This window comes from Callospermophilus lateralis, chromosome X (assembly GCF_048772815.1).
Source record: "Callospermophilus lateralis isolate mCalLat2 chromosome X, mCalLat2.hap1, whole genome shotgun sequence".
Classification (NCBI taxonomy): domain Eukaryota; kingdom Metazoa; phylum Chordata; class Mammalia; order Rodentia; family Sciuridae; genus Callospermophilus; species Callospermophilus lateralis.
The window spans coordinates 101264845-101284089 of record NC_135325.1 but is presented as its reverse complement, the minus strand read 5'-3'; the positions used below and the strand labels follow the sequence as shown (position 1 = coordinate 101284089).

General features: G+C 34.6%; 1 protein-coding gene across 3 annotated transcripts in view; it reads left to right on the top strand.

The window, feature by feature from the left end:
• The first annotated feature begins 1262 nt into the window (after positions 1–1262).
• Positions 1263–19245, top strand: part of Tenm1 (teneurin transmembrane protein 1) — a 529849-nt gene continuing 511866 nt past the window's right edge. For all 3 annotated transcript variants that reach the window (XM_077107670.1, XM_077107669.1, XM_077107668.1), the window contains exon 1: positions 1263–1479. In XM_077107670.1, the coding sequence (XP_076963785.1) occupies positions 1263–1479 (217 nt within the window). The remainder of the gene's footprint in view (positions 1480–19245) is intronic.

Below are 19245 nucleotides of genomic sequence, written 5' to 3'. Positions count from 1 at the left end.
GTGAGATCCTGTACAAGATAGAGAATCCACTATCTAGATATCCTGAGGTTTCATTGAAAATATGTATTCTGAAGAGCTGAAGAAAGATAAAAGAGTCAATTTCACTACAAAATAGAATAATATTCATTTGGTTTCAAACTAGGTGGTTGTTGTAATTATTATTATTATTATTTTACATCATACATAAGACCAGATTGCAAAGTTTCAGCAATGGATGGAAATCATGATAAATAATGTGAAAAAGAAAAATAAGAGCATTTTTACAGGGCTTTTAGCTTTACAGAGGACTTTGACATCTCAGATGGCACTTGATCTTCTCAAACCTCTCAGTGCTAAGTAGGGCAGATAATGCCTCTATTGGTCCTAAGAGCTTCAGTGGTTCCTAGCTCAGCATTCTGTGGGGAAAGGAGGTTCTTTCAGTGATTTATCAAGAAGTTTAATATTGCTATTTCTAAACCCGATTTAGATCCTGCTGTTCCTATACCAGTATTGTCACCAGAAGTGTTGTTTACATCCTCAGTACTATGAAGAACAAAAATTTACCATCACTTATTAAAAATGCTCTGCAGGCCTGAGGCTCAAAAGTCACAATATGAACACAAAGAGCCTAGTCCCCCTCAAGGACACTTCATTTCATGAGCTCTGGTTCTGCTTCTCTCACAGAATCCTTCCCTTACTTAGAGCCCCTGCCTTAAAGGTAGTATTAAACCGGAGGCAAGAATGTGTTTTTTCTGAATGTAGTTCTCTTAGCAGTTTTTATTTCAAGTGTGGGTTGTGCTGGGTTAATATTTGCACTCCTGGCCACTTACAAATCTGATAAATAAATAAATAAATAAAGGTCCATCAACAACTAAAAAAAAAATTTAAAAATAAATCTAACTACTGACTTCAGCATTAAAAAACACATGTGCACTATAAAGCAACATTGTCCTTTATTTGCATTCAAATACAACTGTTTTTGAAAGAAGCCTGTCTTTTACTTTGAGTATTTTCTGATGCTGCAACTTCCAGCTTCATCCTAAATGCTTGACAATGTATGCATGTAACACAGTGTTATTATTGCCTCCGGCTAGCTTCATGTCATCTAGTTTGTCTTTTGCCTCACTCCTTTGATAGTATTATCAGGACCAATTGTGAATCTGCCAGATGTGTTTCCTTGCAAAAGGACAAATCTAAGAAGGCTTGTGTTTTCCCTATCTCTTTCAGGACTGCTTTCATTAAAGTACTTCTCCCTTTTTTCATGAAACTGAGCTTAATCAGAGATGGAGCAAACAGACTGCAAACCTTATCAACCGCTGTCAAAAGTCAAGCATGAAATGGATCTAGCTTATACCAGTTCTTCGGATGAGAGTGAGGATGGAAGAAAACCAAGACAGTCATACAACTCCAGAGAAACTCTGCATGAGTATAACCAAGAGCTGAGGATGAATTACAATAGCCAGAATAGGAAGAGGAAGGAGGTAGAGAAATCTACTCAAGGTATGTTTTTATTGGATTTTTATAACTAATATTACCTCTCATTAGGGAACGCTTGTGTGTTTAAAACTATTTCAAAAACAAATTTGCTGATGTTAACTGGTTAATAATTTGCACAGCTCAGTGAATCTGTTCCATATGCTAACCCAGCAGAGGTTGTGGGTTACATGTGCTTTCTACGGATTATGCATGAATTTGGGTGCAACAGTCCTCTTATCAGAGCATTCAAAATTCGTCTAATCCTGCAAATAGCCATTTACAGACTAAGGGATAAATAATTTATAGTAAGATGAAAAGTAAACAGCTAAGTGCTTTTAAAGTCATTGCCTATAAGGGACAAAAGTCTCAAATAAATATGTGGTTCTTGAAAAAGCTAGCAGGATAGTGGAGACCACCAAACAAAGGTCCAGAATGTCAATCAACATATTGCAGAAACCTTGTGCTTCACAGTCTAAAGGGAAAGTAAGAATTTTTGGAGCCCCATGCTTTTTAATCATATTTTGGAGATTTTTTTGGACAGCCTTGCCTACTCAATTATGAATTGACAAAAAAAGTTTCTAAGAAGACAAAACAGGTAGATAGAAATATGATTTCATATTTATTTTCTTTTGATAAACAGTATCAGACACTATTTTAACTATATAGAAAAATGGATAGACATTGGCACAGATCATTTGTTATGAATAAGTTATGCTGAGATTTAAAAAAAATAGATTTGTTTATCTAGTTTGATGGTTCTGAAAGTGTGAACCCTGACCTAGCAGCATTAGCATAAATTGGGAATTCATTAAAGGTACAAATTCTCAAATCCCACCCCACACCTATTGAGTCAGAAATGCTGAGTGGAGCCTAGCAATCTGTGGTTTAACAAGCCCTCCAGGGGATCTGTTGTACACTCAAGTTTAAAGACCATTCCTTTGAAATCTCTTTTACTCAGGTGCATTGATGATTTCATCTACTTGGGTAATTTCTAAATATTTATTTTTAGCTTAAACTTCTTCCTGAATTCTAGTCCTAAGTTTTCAGTTACCTGCTAGACATTACCAAATAAATAACACAGTGACCACTTCATATCAGGAAATCTAAAATGGAAACCATCATCTTAACACCCTCAATCCCAGTCCTCTTTCCATCACCAGACTTCTGATAATGATGCCCCCATATTCCCAGGCAACCACCCATTTTCTATTTTATGAGATGCCTCATCCTTCAGAAGAATTGATCACTACATCTCTCAAATTCACCTTCCCTCCATTCTTATCATCCTTATTGTCATTATACTTTCCTAGAATGTTTTTGTTTCCTAATTGATTTGCCTGTATCTCTCTACATCCCTCTTCAATCCCCATGCTGTGTTGTCTCTTTTTTGGAAGAGAAAGATTTGTTTTGGCAGTGCTGGGGATCAAACCCAGGGTCTTATACATGCTAGGCAAGCGCTATACCTCTGAGCTATATCTCCTTTCCCAAACTCCTTCTTGGATTGTCCTTGCCTGCTATCTCCCTTTATCCACATCCAAGCATCTTTCAAGACTTAACTTAAAAAAAAGCATCCTTTGCCACAGAACACTTGTTATACCAGCACTAGGTAGGGAATTTCTTCCTCCATGAACTTTAAGTATACTTTATTTGTAACCCTTTCCTATGTCTCATTATGATCATATATATCCTCCTATATTGTACACTCAATGAAGATAAGGATCATGATTTCTTTATTGATGTCTATTTTTCTATAAACCTTGCATGTAGTATATGCCTCATAATTGTTTTAAGGAATTAGTTGCTATCAAATGAAATGCAAGTGCTTACCATGCTTTAAAAGCGTCTTGTCAAATATTACCTTGTCAAATGCAGTCATTACAAAGGAAAATTACTGTGTTCTAATTAGTACTGAAATCTTACTTAAATTGAGCTAAAGATTTAAGATATTCATAATAACATTTAAATATATGTTAAATGTTTATGATATTAACTGTATTACTCATTTTTATCTCAACATAATTGGTAAAGCTTTTATACTTGTCTTTTCAACTAATGTATTTGAATCTCTCCTATTTTTTTCAACTAAACATTATGTACATTTGTTCTAAAATAACTTTCTTCTACCTACCTGACTGCTGATAAATGTTTTCCTATGGGGATTTTTTGGGCTTTATTATTTCATGAGAAAGGTGTAGTTTTCACTAAGCTATTTCTCCATAAATTTGTCCTTACAGAAAATGAACTCCTAATTGTGAATTATGAGTGTGAGATGGGGTATAGAGTGGTTGACCTACTATTTTGTGAGTTTAAGAAAGAATGCACTCTGGTGACAGTTCTGAAAGTATAAACAACTTTGTGCAATGTCAGTATAAAAAGCTAGCCAGCCCCAGATTTTGTCTGTGCATTGTGATCAAAAGGAATTTGGGGTGAGGGGAGTTTGTCTTCTGTGAGGCCAGACTATCAAACTATCATTCTGAAGCAATAAGCTTTTATTTAGTATTTAATATGTATCAGGGCCCTGAGTCCTATGTTAGGGATGAAGATTTCTGCTTATAGGAAATTCATATGTGTTAGAGAAATAGATGTTCAAATAAATCATTGTAATTAAAAATATAAAAAGTTCTAGCTGAGTGCAGTGGTACATGCCTGTAATCCTAGTGACTCAGGAGGTTGAGACAGGAGGATGGTGAGTTCAGAGCCAGCCTTAGCAATGGTAAGGCACTAAGCAACTCAGTGAAACCCTGTCTCTAAATAAAATACAAAATAGGGCTGGGAATGTGGCTCAGTGGTTGAATGTCCCTGTGTTCAATCCTCGTTACCCACACTCAATATATAGTTCTCCTGCTTATTCATGGCTTTAGCTTTGTTTTGCATAATTTCAGTTATGCAGTCAATTGAGGTCCAAAAATATTAACTGAGAAATTCCAGAAATAACAATTCATAAATCATAAATGTTAAATTGTGTACCATTCTGAGTAGTATTATGAAATCTCCCACCATACTTCTCTATCTTGCTGAGAATATGAATCATTCCTTTGTCCTGTATAATCATGCTGTATATGCAACCCATCCCTTAGCCATTTTGTAACTGTCTTAGTTACCCGATTGACTGTTGTGGTATTTCTGGGCTTAAGTTCAAGTAATTTTGTTTTACTCAATAATGATTATAAAGCATAGGATTAGTGATGTTGACAATTTTGGTATACCAAAGAGAAGTCACAAAATACCTCATTTAAATGAAAAGGGGAACGTTCTTGACTTAAGGAAAGAAAAAGAATTATATGCTTTGGTTTTTAAAACCTGTGGTAAGAACAAAGCTTCTAACTATAAACTTGTGAAGAAGGAAAGAGAAATTCATGCTAGTTTTCCTGTTGCAACTCAAACCATAGAAGTTACAACTACAACAATGATGGTGCTAAGTGAATATAGAAAATACATTAGATTTGTGGGTGGAAGACATGAACATAAAATGTGTTCCAACCAATGGCAACATTTGCAGCCAGAAGTATTGAGCCTCTATGAAGACTTTAGCAAGGGATCCTTGGAAACAAGTGACACAAAGACATTTGCTGAAAGAAAGGAATAGTTACACAGATTCAGGAATAGGTTTGGACTGAAAAATATATACATTGCTGGAGAGGTTACTACTGTTGATGTAGAAGCTGCTGTCTTATTTCTAGTAGAATTGAAGAAGTTGATTATGGAGAAAGGAAAACTATTCAAAGCACGTTTTCACTTGTGGTAAAATTGGGCTTTTCTGGAAGAAGCTGCTCAGTAGAACCTATGTTCATGAAAGTGCAAAGGAGGCACCAGGGTATAAAACATGGAAAGACAGATTAACTGTGGTACTGTGTGGCAATGCTGCAGGTCATGAGATAAATCCAGGCATAGTGTACTTAGGAAATATTCACACTATCTCAAAGACAACAACAACAACAAAATATATCTGTTCATGATCCAGCAACATAATCAGAAAGTGTGAGTGACAGCCATTTTGTTTATGGAATGATTCCACCTATTCTTTTCCCAGAAATGAAAAAATACTTGGAGGAGGAATGGTTAAAATTTAAATTCCCATTAATAATAGTCTGTGCACCTGGCCATTCTAAACCTGTATTCTATGAAAATGAAAATTTTAAGATTGTGTGTTCTCATCCATCAACATTGTCTGCTTTGGACATCCAACCATCAACCTCATCATAATACAATGACACAGGATCACCCAAAGCAAATGATCCTCCTTCTGACATATCAGAAGGTTAGTAGCTTAACACTATGGCACAATGTCTGTCATTCACTTCACTTCATGTCATCAAATAAGCATTGAATCATTTAACATCATCATGAAAGAAGGGTGAGTATATACAATAGGATACTTAGAGTGCACACACACATATTGGCATAATTTCTATTACAGGATATTATCATATTTTCCCCTTTATTTATTGTTTATCTTATACTGTGCATAATTCATAAATAATGTTTATCATATGTCTGCATTTTTAGGAAAAATAGTAAATATAGGGTTTGGTGTTATTGAAAGTTTCAGGCATCCACTGGGAGTCCTGGAATATATTCCTCACAGATAAGGGAGAGGTACTCTATTGATAAAGTACCATAGAAGTACACAGGATAAAATAGCTAACTTCTTCAGGGGAATCAGTGTCTTTAAAAAGGTGATATTTGATCTAGGTCTTAAATTTTGAATGAGCATTTTACCAGGAGGACATTCCAAAAGGGTAGATTAGCAGGTGAAAAGTACAAAGCCATGAAAAGGTCTGGAAAGATGAAACATTCAATATGAATATAACTAGAGCAAGGTACATTGGAGCCAGATCATGAAGTCTGGCTCATTTGGCATGATTTTTCATTTTCCTTTTCTTTTCTTTCTTTTTTTTTTCTTTGCCTTTAAGAATGAAAAAATAAAACCATTCAATTGATGGAGAGAATTCCATCATGAATTATAATTTTCGGAATAAGAGTTGTACAGGAAATTTGTACAAGTATAGGCAGCAAAGCAGAAGACTGACTTCAGTTGGGAATACCCTGAAGCAGGGAGAAGATATATGAGGCCACTTAATTTTTTTTTTAAAGACTCAAAGTGAGTTCCTTTATTTTTTTTTTAATATTTATTTTTCAGTTTTCAGCGGACACAACATCTTTGTTTGTATGTGGTGCTGAGGATGGAACCCTGGCCGCACGCATACCAGGCAAGCGCACTACCGTTTGAGCCACATCCCCAGCCCCGAGGCCACTTAATTAACCTGAAATTAAGAATGGCATTGGAATGGGCTGGGGTTGTAGCTCAGTGGTAGAACACTTGCCTAGCACATATGAGGTACTAGGTTGGATTATCAGAACCACATAAAAAAAGAATGGCAGTGGAGGCCTAAACAATGGCTAAGAAGGTGAAGAAACATGTTCAAGAGATATTAGTGTGGTCAAGTTGAGAGGACTTGGTAATTGATTTATGTTCAAGGTTGAAAGAGATAAAAGAGTCAATAACTCTAAAGTTTCAAGTTTGGGAAGTTGGGAGGATAGTGATCCATTTACCAAGAAAGGAACACAATAGGAGTGGGCCTAGAAGGGAAGATGGTGTGTTTCATTTTGGACATTTTAAGTTTAAGATCCTAATGTGACATCCAGATAGATTTTTCATCAGACAGTTGGGAATGAGTACCTACAGTTCAGGACAGATCTGGGGTATGGTATAAACAGATTTGATCTCACAAGTGTCTTAGAGTAAGCAGTCTCACCCAGGGAAAGTGTAGAGGGTGAGACTAGAAAAGGTTAACAACAACCTGAATCTATCATCCATGAATTGACATGAACACATATTAAACCTATTTATAATTTTAGCCAGCACCATCCTTAAGTGCACACATATAAATTAATGTATAAAAAATAGAAGCTGAATATCTGGATACTCAGAATGTCATCTGCCACTGATTGACTTATCTGCAAAGATACCTAATAAGGAAAATTTGTTACCATTGTAGGAGAGAAATGAATTACCCTGTTGGCAAAACATGGGTCCACTTATCATTTTTTCTGTGAAGTCTAGTATCTTCTTTGTTATTTTATTATATGTATTACTGCCTGTAATCAAAGGAAATATTAACTTTCAAAAATATGTACCAGTGGTTTATATCTTGCACTAACCTAGATGAAGTGGAGTTTAACTTCTTGTTTTTTGAATTTTTATTTCTTAAATTGACATACCTATAATTCCAATAACTCAGGAGATTGAAGCAAGAGGATCACAAGTTGGAGGTTAGTCTGGACAGCTTAGCAAGACACTGTCTCAAAATAAATATAAAAAGGGCTGGGGGTAGAACTCAGTGGTGAAACTGCTTGCCTAGCATGCTTGAGGCCTTGGGTTCATTCCCCAGCACCATCAATAAATTGCCAGATAAAATTGTGAGTATTTAATGTGTATAGCATGATATTTTAAAGTGCTTATACATTGTAGATTCTCAAAAAATCAAGTTTTAGGTCAGGAAGGAAGAAAGCAAACATAATATTGAATGGGCATTTGCTACAGTGCTAGGTACTGTGCGTGATGCTTTGCAAGTTTATTAGCTGTGCAACCTCTTGTAGCTCTGAGCTTGTTTTCTTGACTGAAAAACTAAATTCTTCTTTTTCTTCTTCGTCGTTGTCGTCGTCGTCATTGTCGTCGTCGTCATCATCATCATCATCATCTTACCTATTCTGTTCTAGGGCACTGCTAGGCATGGTGTTTTACATTTGCTCTTGATAAACACATTATGAGGTATGAGATATTATCTTATCAGATGAGGTAACTGAAATTTAGAAATAACTTATCAGAGTTTCAATGCCTAAATAATGAGAGGATTGGAAATCAAGACTACGGCTCCAAAGTCCCCCATTCTTCTAACACTATATTGCCTCCCATACCTACCTCAGGGGATTGTGATAGGAAATGATTGCCATCACAAATGTGAAAATGTTTAAGAATTCAAAAAATGTTGCTGTCTTTCTACAGCAACCTTGGCAGCCTCTTTATGTTCCAGTGACCAAGAGTTTACAAACAGTTTAAAAGGATGATATGCTATATAATTTACCATGACATATTTCTGAGTTTGATTCCACCTTTTAGAAAGTTAGTGTTTTATCCAATTCAGGGCTAGTTTTGAGGGAATACTTTATTCCATCTTAAAGCATGTTCATATTCTTATCTTAATTTACCAAGAAAGTATCTCCCCCTTCCCCCTGCACACCTGGAGTACTAGATTTTAAAACTGATATTCTTATCTTTCAAAAGTCTTTGAATGAAAGAATGGACACTAATCTAATATGATTCACAATTCTTTTTTTTTTTTAAAAAGAAAAAAAAAGTTTATTTCTATAGTTTGTGAACAATTAGAAAAGTGGAGCTCAAATCCTCCAAAACAAAGTAATTATATAATGAAGGAAATGTTAAATATCCCTGATTTGATCACTACACACTGGATGCATGTATTGAATTATCACAATGAATTCCATAAATGTGTTCAATTAAAATAATAAAAATAAATAATTGCAGTGTGAAAATGTTTTATCATTTATGATACTTATGTAAGCAGTACAGTATTTAGTTTTAGTATTGAGCTACCTAAAAGGCCCCACAGTGACATCATATTATTTGTATCAGGGTTTGCTCAGGAAAGCAGAACCCATGTGATTCACAATTCTTTACCAATGAGCTCTAATAAGACTTATTTTATGAATTTGGAGTGTTGGATAGTATGCATAGTTTTCTTGGCAGTTCCCAAACAGTCTCACTTGCAAAAGGAGCATCAATTAAGAAATTAGAATAAAACAAAAGAAAATATGAATGTATGAGTATATAAGCCAAATGACAATAATTTTAGTTATGAATGTTGCCCTATGATTTTTATACAGATAATAATAATTTTGAATGTAACTTTTTAACTGGGAGTAATTGGGACTGAAATGCCACCCATGCATAAAAAGGGGCGAAGGTGAGAACTTTTACATATCACATAAGATCATATACCTAGACCCAAACATTTCACTTGTCCCTTCTTCTTCTTCTTTTTTTTTTTTTTTTTTGTAGTGCTGGGGATTGAACCCAGGGCCTTGTGCATGCAAGGAGGCAAGCACTCTACCAACTAAGCTATATCCCCAGCCCCTCACTTGTCCCTTCTTAATCTGCTTTTTTGTGACTTCTTTTTGTCCTAATGTGATTTGTGTTTGGTTGATTGTTTTCCTCTTCACAATTACAGTGTAAACCTATAGCTCACACCATCGCCATCTGGTGGAAAAAATTAAAACTGCTGATTTGTATTTACTGTCATTACATGAAGACAGTTTACCTATCATGCATCCATCCATCCATTTGGTAATTTATTCATTTATGCATCACCATTCATTTAGTGTCAACCATGTTCCAGGTACTGTGCTAGGTGGATGAACTTCACCTTGAAATGAACACACCCTCATGATTGTTATTTTCTCCCTCCTCACCCCAGGTTAATGAACCACTTCATCCCACAACAAGAAGCTGCTTATGCAGCATTGCCACTTGTGGATATAATGAGTAGACAGAAGCCTAAACTTGAAATGTAAATTTCTTTATTCTTATTTTAAGCATTTATCAGTATTTTAAACCACCCTTTGCTTCTGTCTGGATGATTTGGTTAACAGTTCCTGCAAAAATCTTTTCTTGAAACAACTCTTAATCTCAGGATCTGTATTTATGTAGTAAAGATCACAGATCAGATGGCAGGTGTAATATTATGTAGCAAGACCTATAATATGAAAATTTCAATAACATTTGATCAAATATAATGAATTTTCTGCTGTGAACATGTTATTCCTATAGTTGTCCTAAGTTTCCAGCATACAAATGTATAATAACTGCTCTAAAAGAACTTAGACTATAAGAGAAAATTTAACAAAATTATTTAATAATCACTCCAATTGGCTCATGTCTTTCAGCCGGTAACATTTGTTCATGAAAACTTATCCCATAGCAATTTTCTCATATATAACATTTAAACTGGAATGCAATGTCCATGCCAATTGTGCCATTACTTCCTTTACCTGTCCCATGGAAGATACTCCTAATTATTCATGGTGTTCTTGCCTGTTGAGCCCAGATGCAGGCTGACATGCTCTTCAGTACAACATTCCATTGCAAGCATTGTCAATCAATTAGAATCAATGAAACTCTAAGTTAGGTGAAACCTATTTCCAATGAATGGTCTGCCTATGCCGAGTTCTGTGTTAAATTCTGAAGAAACACAGGTGAATAAGAAGCAATTATTTCTCTCAAAGAATTCAGAATACAGTTTGGAAGACAGATATATATCAACAATACTGATGTAAAATGATCAATAGTATAAAGTATATACTAAGGGGGTGTAGAAGCTAGAACCATGTACTCATTTTAGATAATTGTGCCAATGATTAAGAGAAATAATTTAACAATTATTCAGTATCAGGCACTGAGTAAGGTACTTTTTGATGTATTATGTTGTTTATTCTTCCCAACAATGCTAGGTGGTTGAGATCATTATTATGCTTATTTTACAAATGAATAAAATTGGGGTTGGGATCAAGGCAATTTGACATTAGAGCCCACTGCCATAACCAGTATGCACAAATAGACAGCTCTAAATTCACATGGCAACTTTTTTTTTGTGTGTGTGTATGTTTGGAGTTAGTTAAAACTGTTAAAATGTAAATACTACCCAAAGTGATCTACAGATTCAATACAATTACTATTAAAATTCTACTGTCATTATTCACAGAAATATAAACAGATGGTTCTTGAAGTTGTAGGAGTAGGAGATTACATGCAGTGAGAATATGTACAGTAAGAAATGGAGCCACATAAGTTTAAAATCGTGAACAGAAAAGAAGTGGTCTTGAGATTTCAGAGAAGAACCAAAGGAAGGCATATCACATAAGCTAGTAGAGAAGATTTTTTCCAGCAAGAATAAGTGACTACTATTTTCAAATGCTTCAGAATTAACAAGTAGAATGAAAATTGACAAAAGGCAGTAAAATGGGTGGTTTTGCAGATCTTTGCTGACTTTAGATCAGAGAGTTTCTACCTTGACTGGAAATTAAAATCACCCAGAGAGTTCTACAAATCCCAGTGTCAAGACTGCTCCTTACACCAATTAAATCAGAATTTCCAGGGGGTGGGACCCATGCATTTAAAAAAAAAAATCTCCTTAGGGGATTCTTGTGTGCATCTGAGATTGGGATCCACTGCTTTAGAGTAGGCAGTTTTAGTAGTCTTAGAAAAAGATGGCAAATCACAAGGATTTGAAGAGTACATAAAAGTGAATAAAATTGCTGGAATAAGGCTCTATTGGAGAATGTTTCAGGATCTCATCGCAACCTCTGAGAGTGGAAGTAATTCCAAAATAGAGTGACATGAAGTTAAAGAAGTCCATGGGAGGGGGGAGCTGGAGTTGTGGCTCGGTAGTAGCACACTCATCTGGCATGTGTGAGGTACTGGGTTAAATCCTCAGTACCATGTAAAAATAAACAAATAAAATAAAGGTATTGTGTCTACAACTAAAAAAATATTTTAAAAAAAGAAGTCCATGTCTTGATGTTCTCAATTTTCCTGGATAAAAAAGAGACAAGGTTTCCTGCTCAATGTGTAGTTTGAGTGAAGAGCTTCAGATAAATAGTGAGAAAGGTTTCAGACTAGGCAAAGGGGAAGTTTTACATGCATATCTGGAGCCCACGTGAGGCAAGACTGAACATGGATATGTGGTAACATTAATGAAACCCATTAATTCCTGATGCCAATGTATTAGCAAATGAGTCACTTAGTAGGACTAATTTTTTGGAAATAATTCTCTATGTAGATTCTTTAACTTTATACAATTACTGATAATCAGACATTTTACAAATTGTGATTATACCTCTGATCATCAAGTCTCTTGTTGGGTCAGATTCTCAATTATATTTCTGCTTTTGAAACCACATGTCTTTTTGCTTTCAGTCTGAAAATATTTCTTACCTCTGCACTATATGTAAGCCTACTTTGCTTAATGCTATGTTTAATGTTTTAATATTTCTTTGTAAATCTAGTTTTAAAGCTACCCATAATATGGGGGATGATTCTACTGTTCTCTTCTTAAATAACCTTACTCAGTGGAATTTTGTATTGCCTTTGAAGATCTTCATATTTTCAGAAGGAAAAGACTAGCTGTCTGGCTAAGTGTCACATAGATGACTATCCCCTGGGAGGCAAAGCAACTATCCTTTTATGGGAATATAATTTGGTTCCTCCTTAAAGGGAATATCTCTTTCTGGGTTTGTGAAGACTAAGGACACAAGCTTTGTTTTGTTCCTCTTAACCTTTTGGGGCCCATTTACTGTATGGTTAATACAAAGAAAGAGACAAGGGTAAGTTGAATAATTTGAATGACAAACACAATAGATAACATGACTGAAGGAGAGACCTTAGGAGAATGATGAAAAACAGAGGTTGGTGAAATATAGAAGCAAGCAGTTGCTAAATCTGAAAAATAAAGTAAAAAGGCAGAAATTTGGTTCAATAGATAATAAGGAACCTCTACAGTATCTTGAAGGGTTTTTGTTCATAGGGTTGATTGAGATTTTTTTTTCTGTATTACATGCTGATTCTCTTTTATTATAAAGTTCTGAGGAAGAGTTAGAATTGGCATTTTGAAATGTTGTTTTATATTCATTCCAATAGTCAAAAGCAGTTTTAAATATCTGAAAAAGCATAACTATGAGGTATGCCAATGTGTCCTGTCAGGAAATTGTCCTGTCAGAAAACTGTTATTGTGCTTTTTGGTCATCTGTGATGCAGAACTGGCATATATACAAATAAGTTCTATTCATTTTCAGCACTTTTTCTTTCTCATTATAATTCTGAAAAGGTTTTAGAGGTGACAGAAGATAAATCTTGAATCCCTAGAAACCTTGGAAATATTCTCATTTGAAGCCTTTAAACTAAAAGCTGAGGCTTCTCTTATCCCGTCAGTATAAACTGAACCATATGCAATGCTATTCTGGTACCAATCATTCCTGTAACACATGAAGTATTTAATTTTATTACTCTCAAGTCTAACTGTTTGAGCAAATGACCCTTTGTGTCTTTTATGTCATGGAAAAAAGCCTTAGAAATGAGCTCAAAGGCAAAAATATTAATAAGGACACGCCCAAACCTTTCATAGAATTTAAAGGTTTGAATTAAGAATCATTTCTCAAGCTTCAACTGAGACAGTTAGAAGACTTCACTACTAAAGTCCAATTATGTCTTCTCATTAATGGTTCAACTCCAGAGTTTCAGGAACACTTAGAAAAATTATCACATTTTACATACAAGCAGGCTGAATGCTAATGTGTCTCAAATTAATCAATAAATATGGCCTCAAATCACCTTATCTAATTGGAAAAAAGCAGTCCATGGCTTTAATAAATGGAGTAGTCACAAGAAATGAAGAATTTTGTTATATATTTTAGTGCTTCATACACATTTCTGTCATATTTGTAATCACACACACACACACACACACACACACACACGGAACAGTGCAGTGGATCAATTTATAACAGAATTGCACTCTGATTTTTTCTATCGATTGCCCTTTCTTAAGCAAGACATACTTGTGTATAATACAAGAAAAATTAGAACAGAAGCAGCATCTCAAATTCCTACATGGATACTTATGCCTCCTGTTGCTCCTGTAGATTCCTATCTCAAGTACTCTAAGCCCCAGGTATGCTTAGAAAGTGTTGGCAATAGTTGGCAATAGTTTTGCAATGGTTACTCTCAGATTACTCATTGGAGAGCAATAAAGCTGATTTCTGAAGCATCCAAACTGTAGCATGTAGCCAACATGGTCAGTTAGTATGTTCTTTCCAAACCACATTTGAATTGGCAAAGCCAGTACATTTTACTGATCAACCATGGAACATGTCAGATCACTTTGACTTAAAAATACTAGTGGGCTGGTTGTGTCATATTTCTGCTACCACGTTTTATAGAATTTACTTTAGAGCTTGGGATAATATTTGATACCTACTAGTATTCAATAAATATTCATTGGACAAATACATTTATTAAATGTATATCACTGAGCATCTGGTAAGTATTTGGAAAAAAGGCTCAAATTTGAATATTGTCCACATTGACTGCTAATTACCTTTATTTATTATTTTTAGGGAAAATTACTATAGTTTTATCATATGGTACTTTCTCTGAATGATTTGTCTGAGAAAAGTATGTGGTAGTTTTAGTATCTGATGTATTATGACTTGATAAAGATTGTCTAAATAAAGTACACAACTGAATCATGATTTCATAATTTTTTTTGCAGTTAATAAGATTTAGCCTAAAATTCAGTGACAAAAACTTTCTAACATGTATGAATCTGCTTTTTCCCAAATGCCTTCAATTGGGTTTGGATATGGAATTGGTTTAAGACTGTGTGTGTGTATAGAAGGGTGATATTCTGGTCAGTTACTTCTGCTTTTAGCACACTAGATTTTAGATATAGAAGCCATTGAAGAATGGCCACAATGTAGAAATAAAAAGACTCTGAAAGCTTAGAGGTAGCTTTGTATCTTTTTCACTATTATCCATTCCAACTGCCAGGGGTAAAGGGAGAAGGAGATACCCTAATTAAATGACACTCTTTGTTGTTTTGGTTTTTGTTAGTGGTTGTAATGTACTAGTATGATCATCTAACATGTATATGTATAACTCATATTTGCATGTTTCAGTGTATTGTGGGATTGATATTTATACTTTAATGTAAACTTTGGGGCTTATGTTGTTAGAAATGTACCTTCATAAGAATGTTGCAAAGGCTCACACATTGATCTGAATTTAACATGATCCAAAAGTACATGACTTCTGGATTAAACAAAAATATCATCAAAAGTTACTTTTTTTAATAAACTAAACAGACTTCCTATAAGCCTTTTTTTTGGTAAAATACTTGCACCTTTGCTAAAATAAAGCTTTAAAACACAGAATCTATAAAAAGAACACAATTAAGCAGTTTTTATTACTCAGGTTCAGAACCAAAGTTCAAAGCACTTAAAATTGAATCGCAAATGCTGCCAAGGGCCTTCAGAGAATATGTCTTTCAGGCAGGACCACACTAAGCCTGTTCCCCTAAAAGATGCATAAAATTTGATTCTATTTTTGTCCTATCACCAAACTTTCCTGATAGTATGCTGTGCTGATTTTTCCATCCCTACATAATAAAAAAACATAATTTTTCATTCTACATTCAATTATCACCAGAGTTCAACATGGCAATTGCTATTTTCCAAAAGAGGCATTCAATAATTGGTTGATCCTGAATCCCCAGAGAAATTTCTACCATTTTCTACCATTTGGCATTTCTAAGCATATTTTATAAAAGTTCCATCAGTAACACTTCAAGTCCCCTTTCCCTTGTCCTGTCCTTGGAGTACTCAGCTATCTTTAACCAGTATCTGGACACTTTGACTTTGTGCAATACCTTGCACATAATTGTTTAGACATTTAACAAATATTCAGTAAACTGAGTTTAAAAATTGAGTATCTTTATTTTGATGTATTGATGCTGAATTATTCAGGGTGGTATAATAAAAACAATATTGACCTAACAGCAATTTAGGTTCAAATTGATCTTTTACTTAATAGCCTAGTATCATCACAGAATAAGTGCTTAGCAAATATTTCTTGAATGAATGAATCGAATTAAGTGAACGAAACCTTAAACACCTCTTACCCTGCAACGCTTGTAGTTGGTTCCTATCACTTTCCATCCTGCATAAAGCATGGCTTTCCTCTGAGGCCACTATTTCTTTGTCAGTCATTCCTTTGGAGACTTCACTATTCTACATTCCACAAACCTAAAACTTTACTACAGCACTGAACTACTTTGTCCTTATGTTAAAAGCCAATCAACCTCAATAAAAAAATAAAACTCCTTATAGATGGTATAGCTCTACCATTATCAACCTTACAGCCATAATCCCTTGTTTATTTAATGTTTTGAAATATTTAACATTTGTGGGTTCTCATTTCTTTAATGTTTTAAAATGTCCAAAATTCTTCCTATTGATTCCAGTTTGGTATATTCCTGGGTACATTTGTGCCAGCTTTCATCTCTGACTGAAGCACTGCTTCTAAACCCATTCTTTCCCTGTCTTCACCTGGTTAGTTCCTTCTCAACCTTCAAGTGTCCTCTGAAACACTGTTTGCTCTGAAATGCCTTCCTTGGATTTGTAGAGTCTTGGCTTATGCCATTTCTATGTGCTCCTATACACTCTACTTATTACTACCATGGCTCCAATCACTGTATATTATCATTGACTATTGTTTGTATCTTTGATTTGACTGTAAACTTCTTAAGGTCAGAGATCATGTCTTATCCCCTTTTCTAAACTCTGCTGCATAGTAAGTGCTCAATGAATTAATTTTTTAAATGAAATTATCTTTTTTAAAGTTGTATTTCCACTTTTTTAAGGTGAAGATAAAATTTCCTTATGGTGGTACAGAAGATCAACTGAGATTGTACACATAAATCATTCTAAAAACTGCCAGGGCACAAATATTATTCATGATTATCAAATAATTTCACAGGTGACTTCAACTCACAGATTGCCAATTACATATATTTTCAGAGAGTGATGGCCTCAGCATTCATACTATCTAGGAAATTGTGTCATTGGAAACAACAGAATCAATTAGAATTTTATACATGGGAGTAAGGGATCCTCGTATCTCCCCACCAGCTAATTTAATTTCATTGAGGATCACAGGTTCCCAAGCCTGTGCTCTATAGTTTAAGATATGAATGGTGGAAACAAGTTTTACAAGATGTTCAGCCCTGTAATGGTGACTAGAGTTGTAACACCTCTGATTAAACTGCTGTGAAACACCAGAGAATAATTTTCAGTTCAGATCTTCTTGAGAATATCTCTGCTAAAAAGTGACATGATGAATATCAGATAATGAAAATTTAAATCATAAAAGAGTATTGATGAAAATGAAATTCCTAAAATCCATCTTTTTCTGTAGTGTAGTCATGCACATTAACCAGTTGGATTAGAAAAGTCTAACTCTGCTACAACTCGCCCAAATCATCATGGCTTTTATAGGTTCTGAAACTCTATGCAAAGTAGTTTGGCTGCAGAACCTGTGTTCCCTCTGATACTTACTGATGGCATTGACCTCAAAAATGGGGTTTTAATGACTCTTCAGCAGCAGATGAGTGTTTCCCTGTCGGGTTTTCATCACCATCTACTGCCTTCACGCCACAAACCTATTTGAAAGAGTTAATGATCCAATCTTATTTCAGTTACTATAATTACACACCCATATTTTCCCAAAATTCTGTGCATTCTAATAGATCCATTATATTTGGAACACTCAGGAACTGAACAAATTAGTCTGAAAAGTTTTCTTCATTTGTTGACTACAGGAAGCACAATCTATTGATATCGTTGTTTGAATAAATAAAAATACTGCTTTTTAGTTTATAATCCTGATGGCATTCCTAACTAAGCATCCAGTAGATTATTTTACAATTAAGTCTACTTAAAGTGAGAATGGGAGAGTTTATAATCTTCTAGGGGATTTTTTTTCTTCTTCTTTGAAAGGTTATGATAACTAGAATTGGTACCTCATAAAATGCCCAAATCAATATTGCCATTGACTTAATCCACAATAAGAGGCTTAACTTCATAGGTGACTTCTGATCAGCTGAAACAAAACAAAAATCAGTCTCTTGGGAGTTCCCAAGTTTAAAATAAAGTTAAAAGCTGTTGTACAAAAACAAATGTATCCAAACTAAAAGGACAGCATGGAGGGACCTTGTAAACAATTATATTTCAGCAAATATATCCTCATATTTATCCATTGTCAAGAATAAATTAACTAATATTTATTATGTGTCAGACATTATACATGGTCACATCTAATCTTTAAAACAGCCCTATGTCCTAAATATTAGTGCTCTATCTGATGTGCATGTGGTAAAAAATTTCTTCCCAAATTTTAGGCTCTCTATTCACCTCATTGATTGTTTCTTTTGCTGAGAAGAGATTTTTAGTTTGTATCCAACCCTTTATTAATTCTTGTGCTATAGGAGTCTTATTAAGGAAGTTGGGGCCTAATCCATGGAGATTTGGGCCTACTTTTTTTTTTCTAATACATGCAGTGTCTCTGATTTAATTCCTAGGTCCTTGATCCATTTTGAGTTGAGTTTTGTGCATGGTGAGAGATAGGGGTTTAATTTCATTTTGTTGCATATGGATTTCCAGTTTTCCCAGCACCATTTGTTGAAGAGGCTGTCTTATTTCCAATGTATGTTTTTGGTGCCTTTGTCTAATGTAAGATAACTGTAATTATATGGGTTATTCTTTGTGTCCTCTATTCCGTACCATTTGTCTACCAGTTTATTTTGGTGCCCATACCATGCTGTTTTTGTTACTATTGCTCTGTAGTATATTAAGGTCTGGTATAGTGATGCCACCTGCTTCACTCTTCTTGCTAAGGATTGCTTTAGCTATTCTGGGCCTCTTATTTTTCTAGAAGAATTTCATAACTGCTTTTTCTATTTCTATGAGGAATATCATTGGGATTTTAATTGGGATTGTATTAAATCTATATAGTGCTTTTGATTTGACAATATTATTTCTGCCTATCCAAGAACAAGGTGGATCTTTCCATCATCTTTAATCTCTCTTTAGTGTTCTGTTGTTTTTATTGTAGAGGTCTTTCACCTCTTTAGTTAAGCTGATTCCTAAGTATTTTAATTTTTT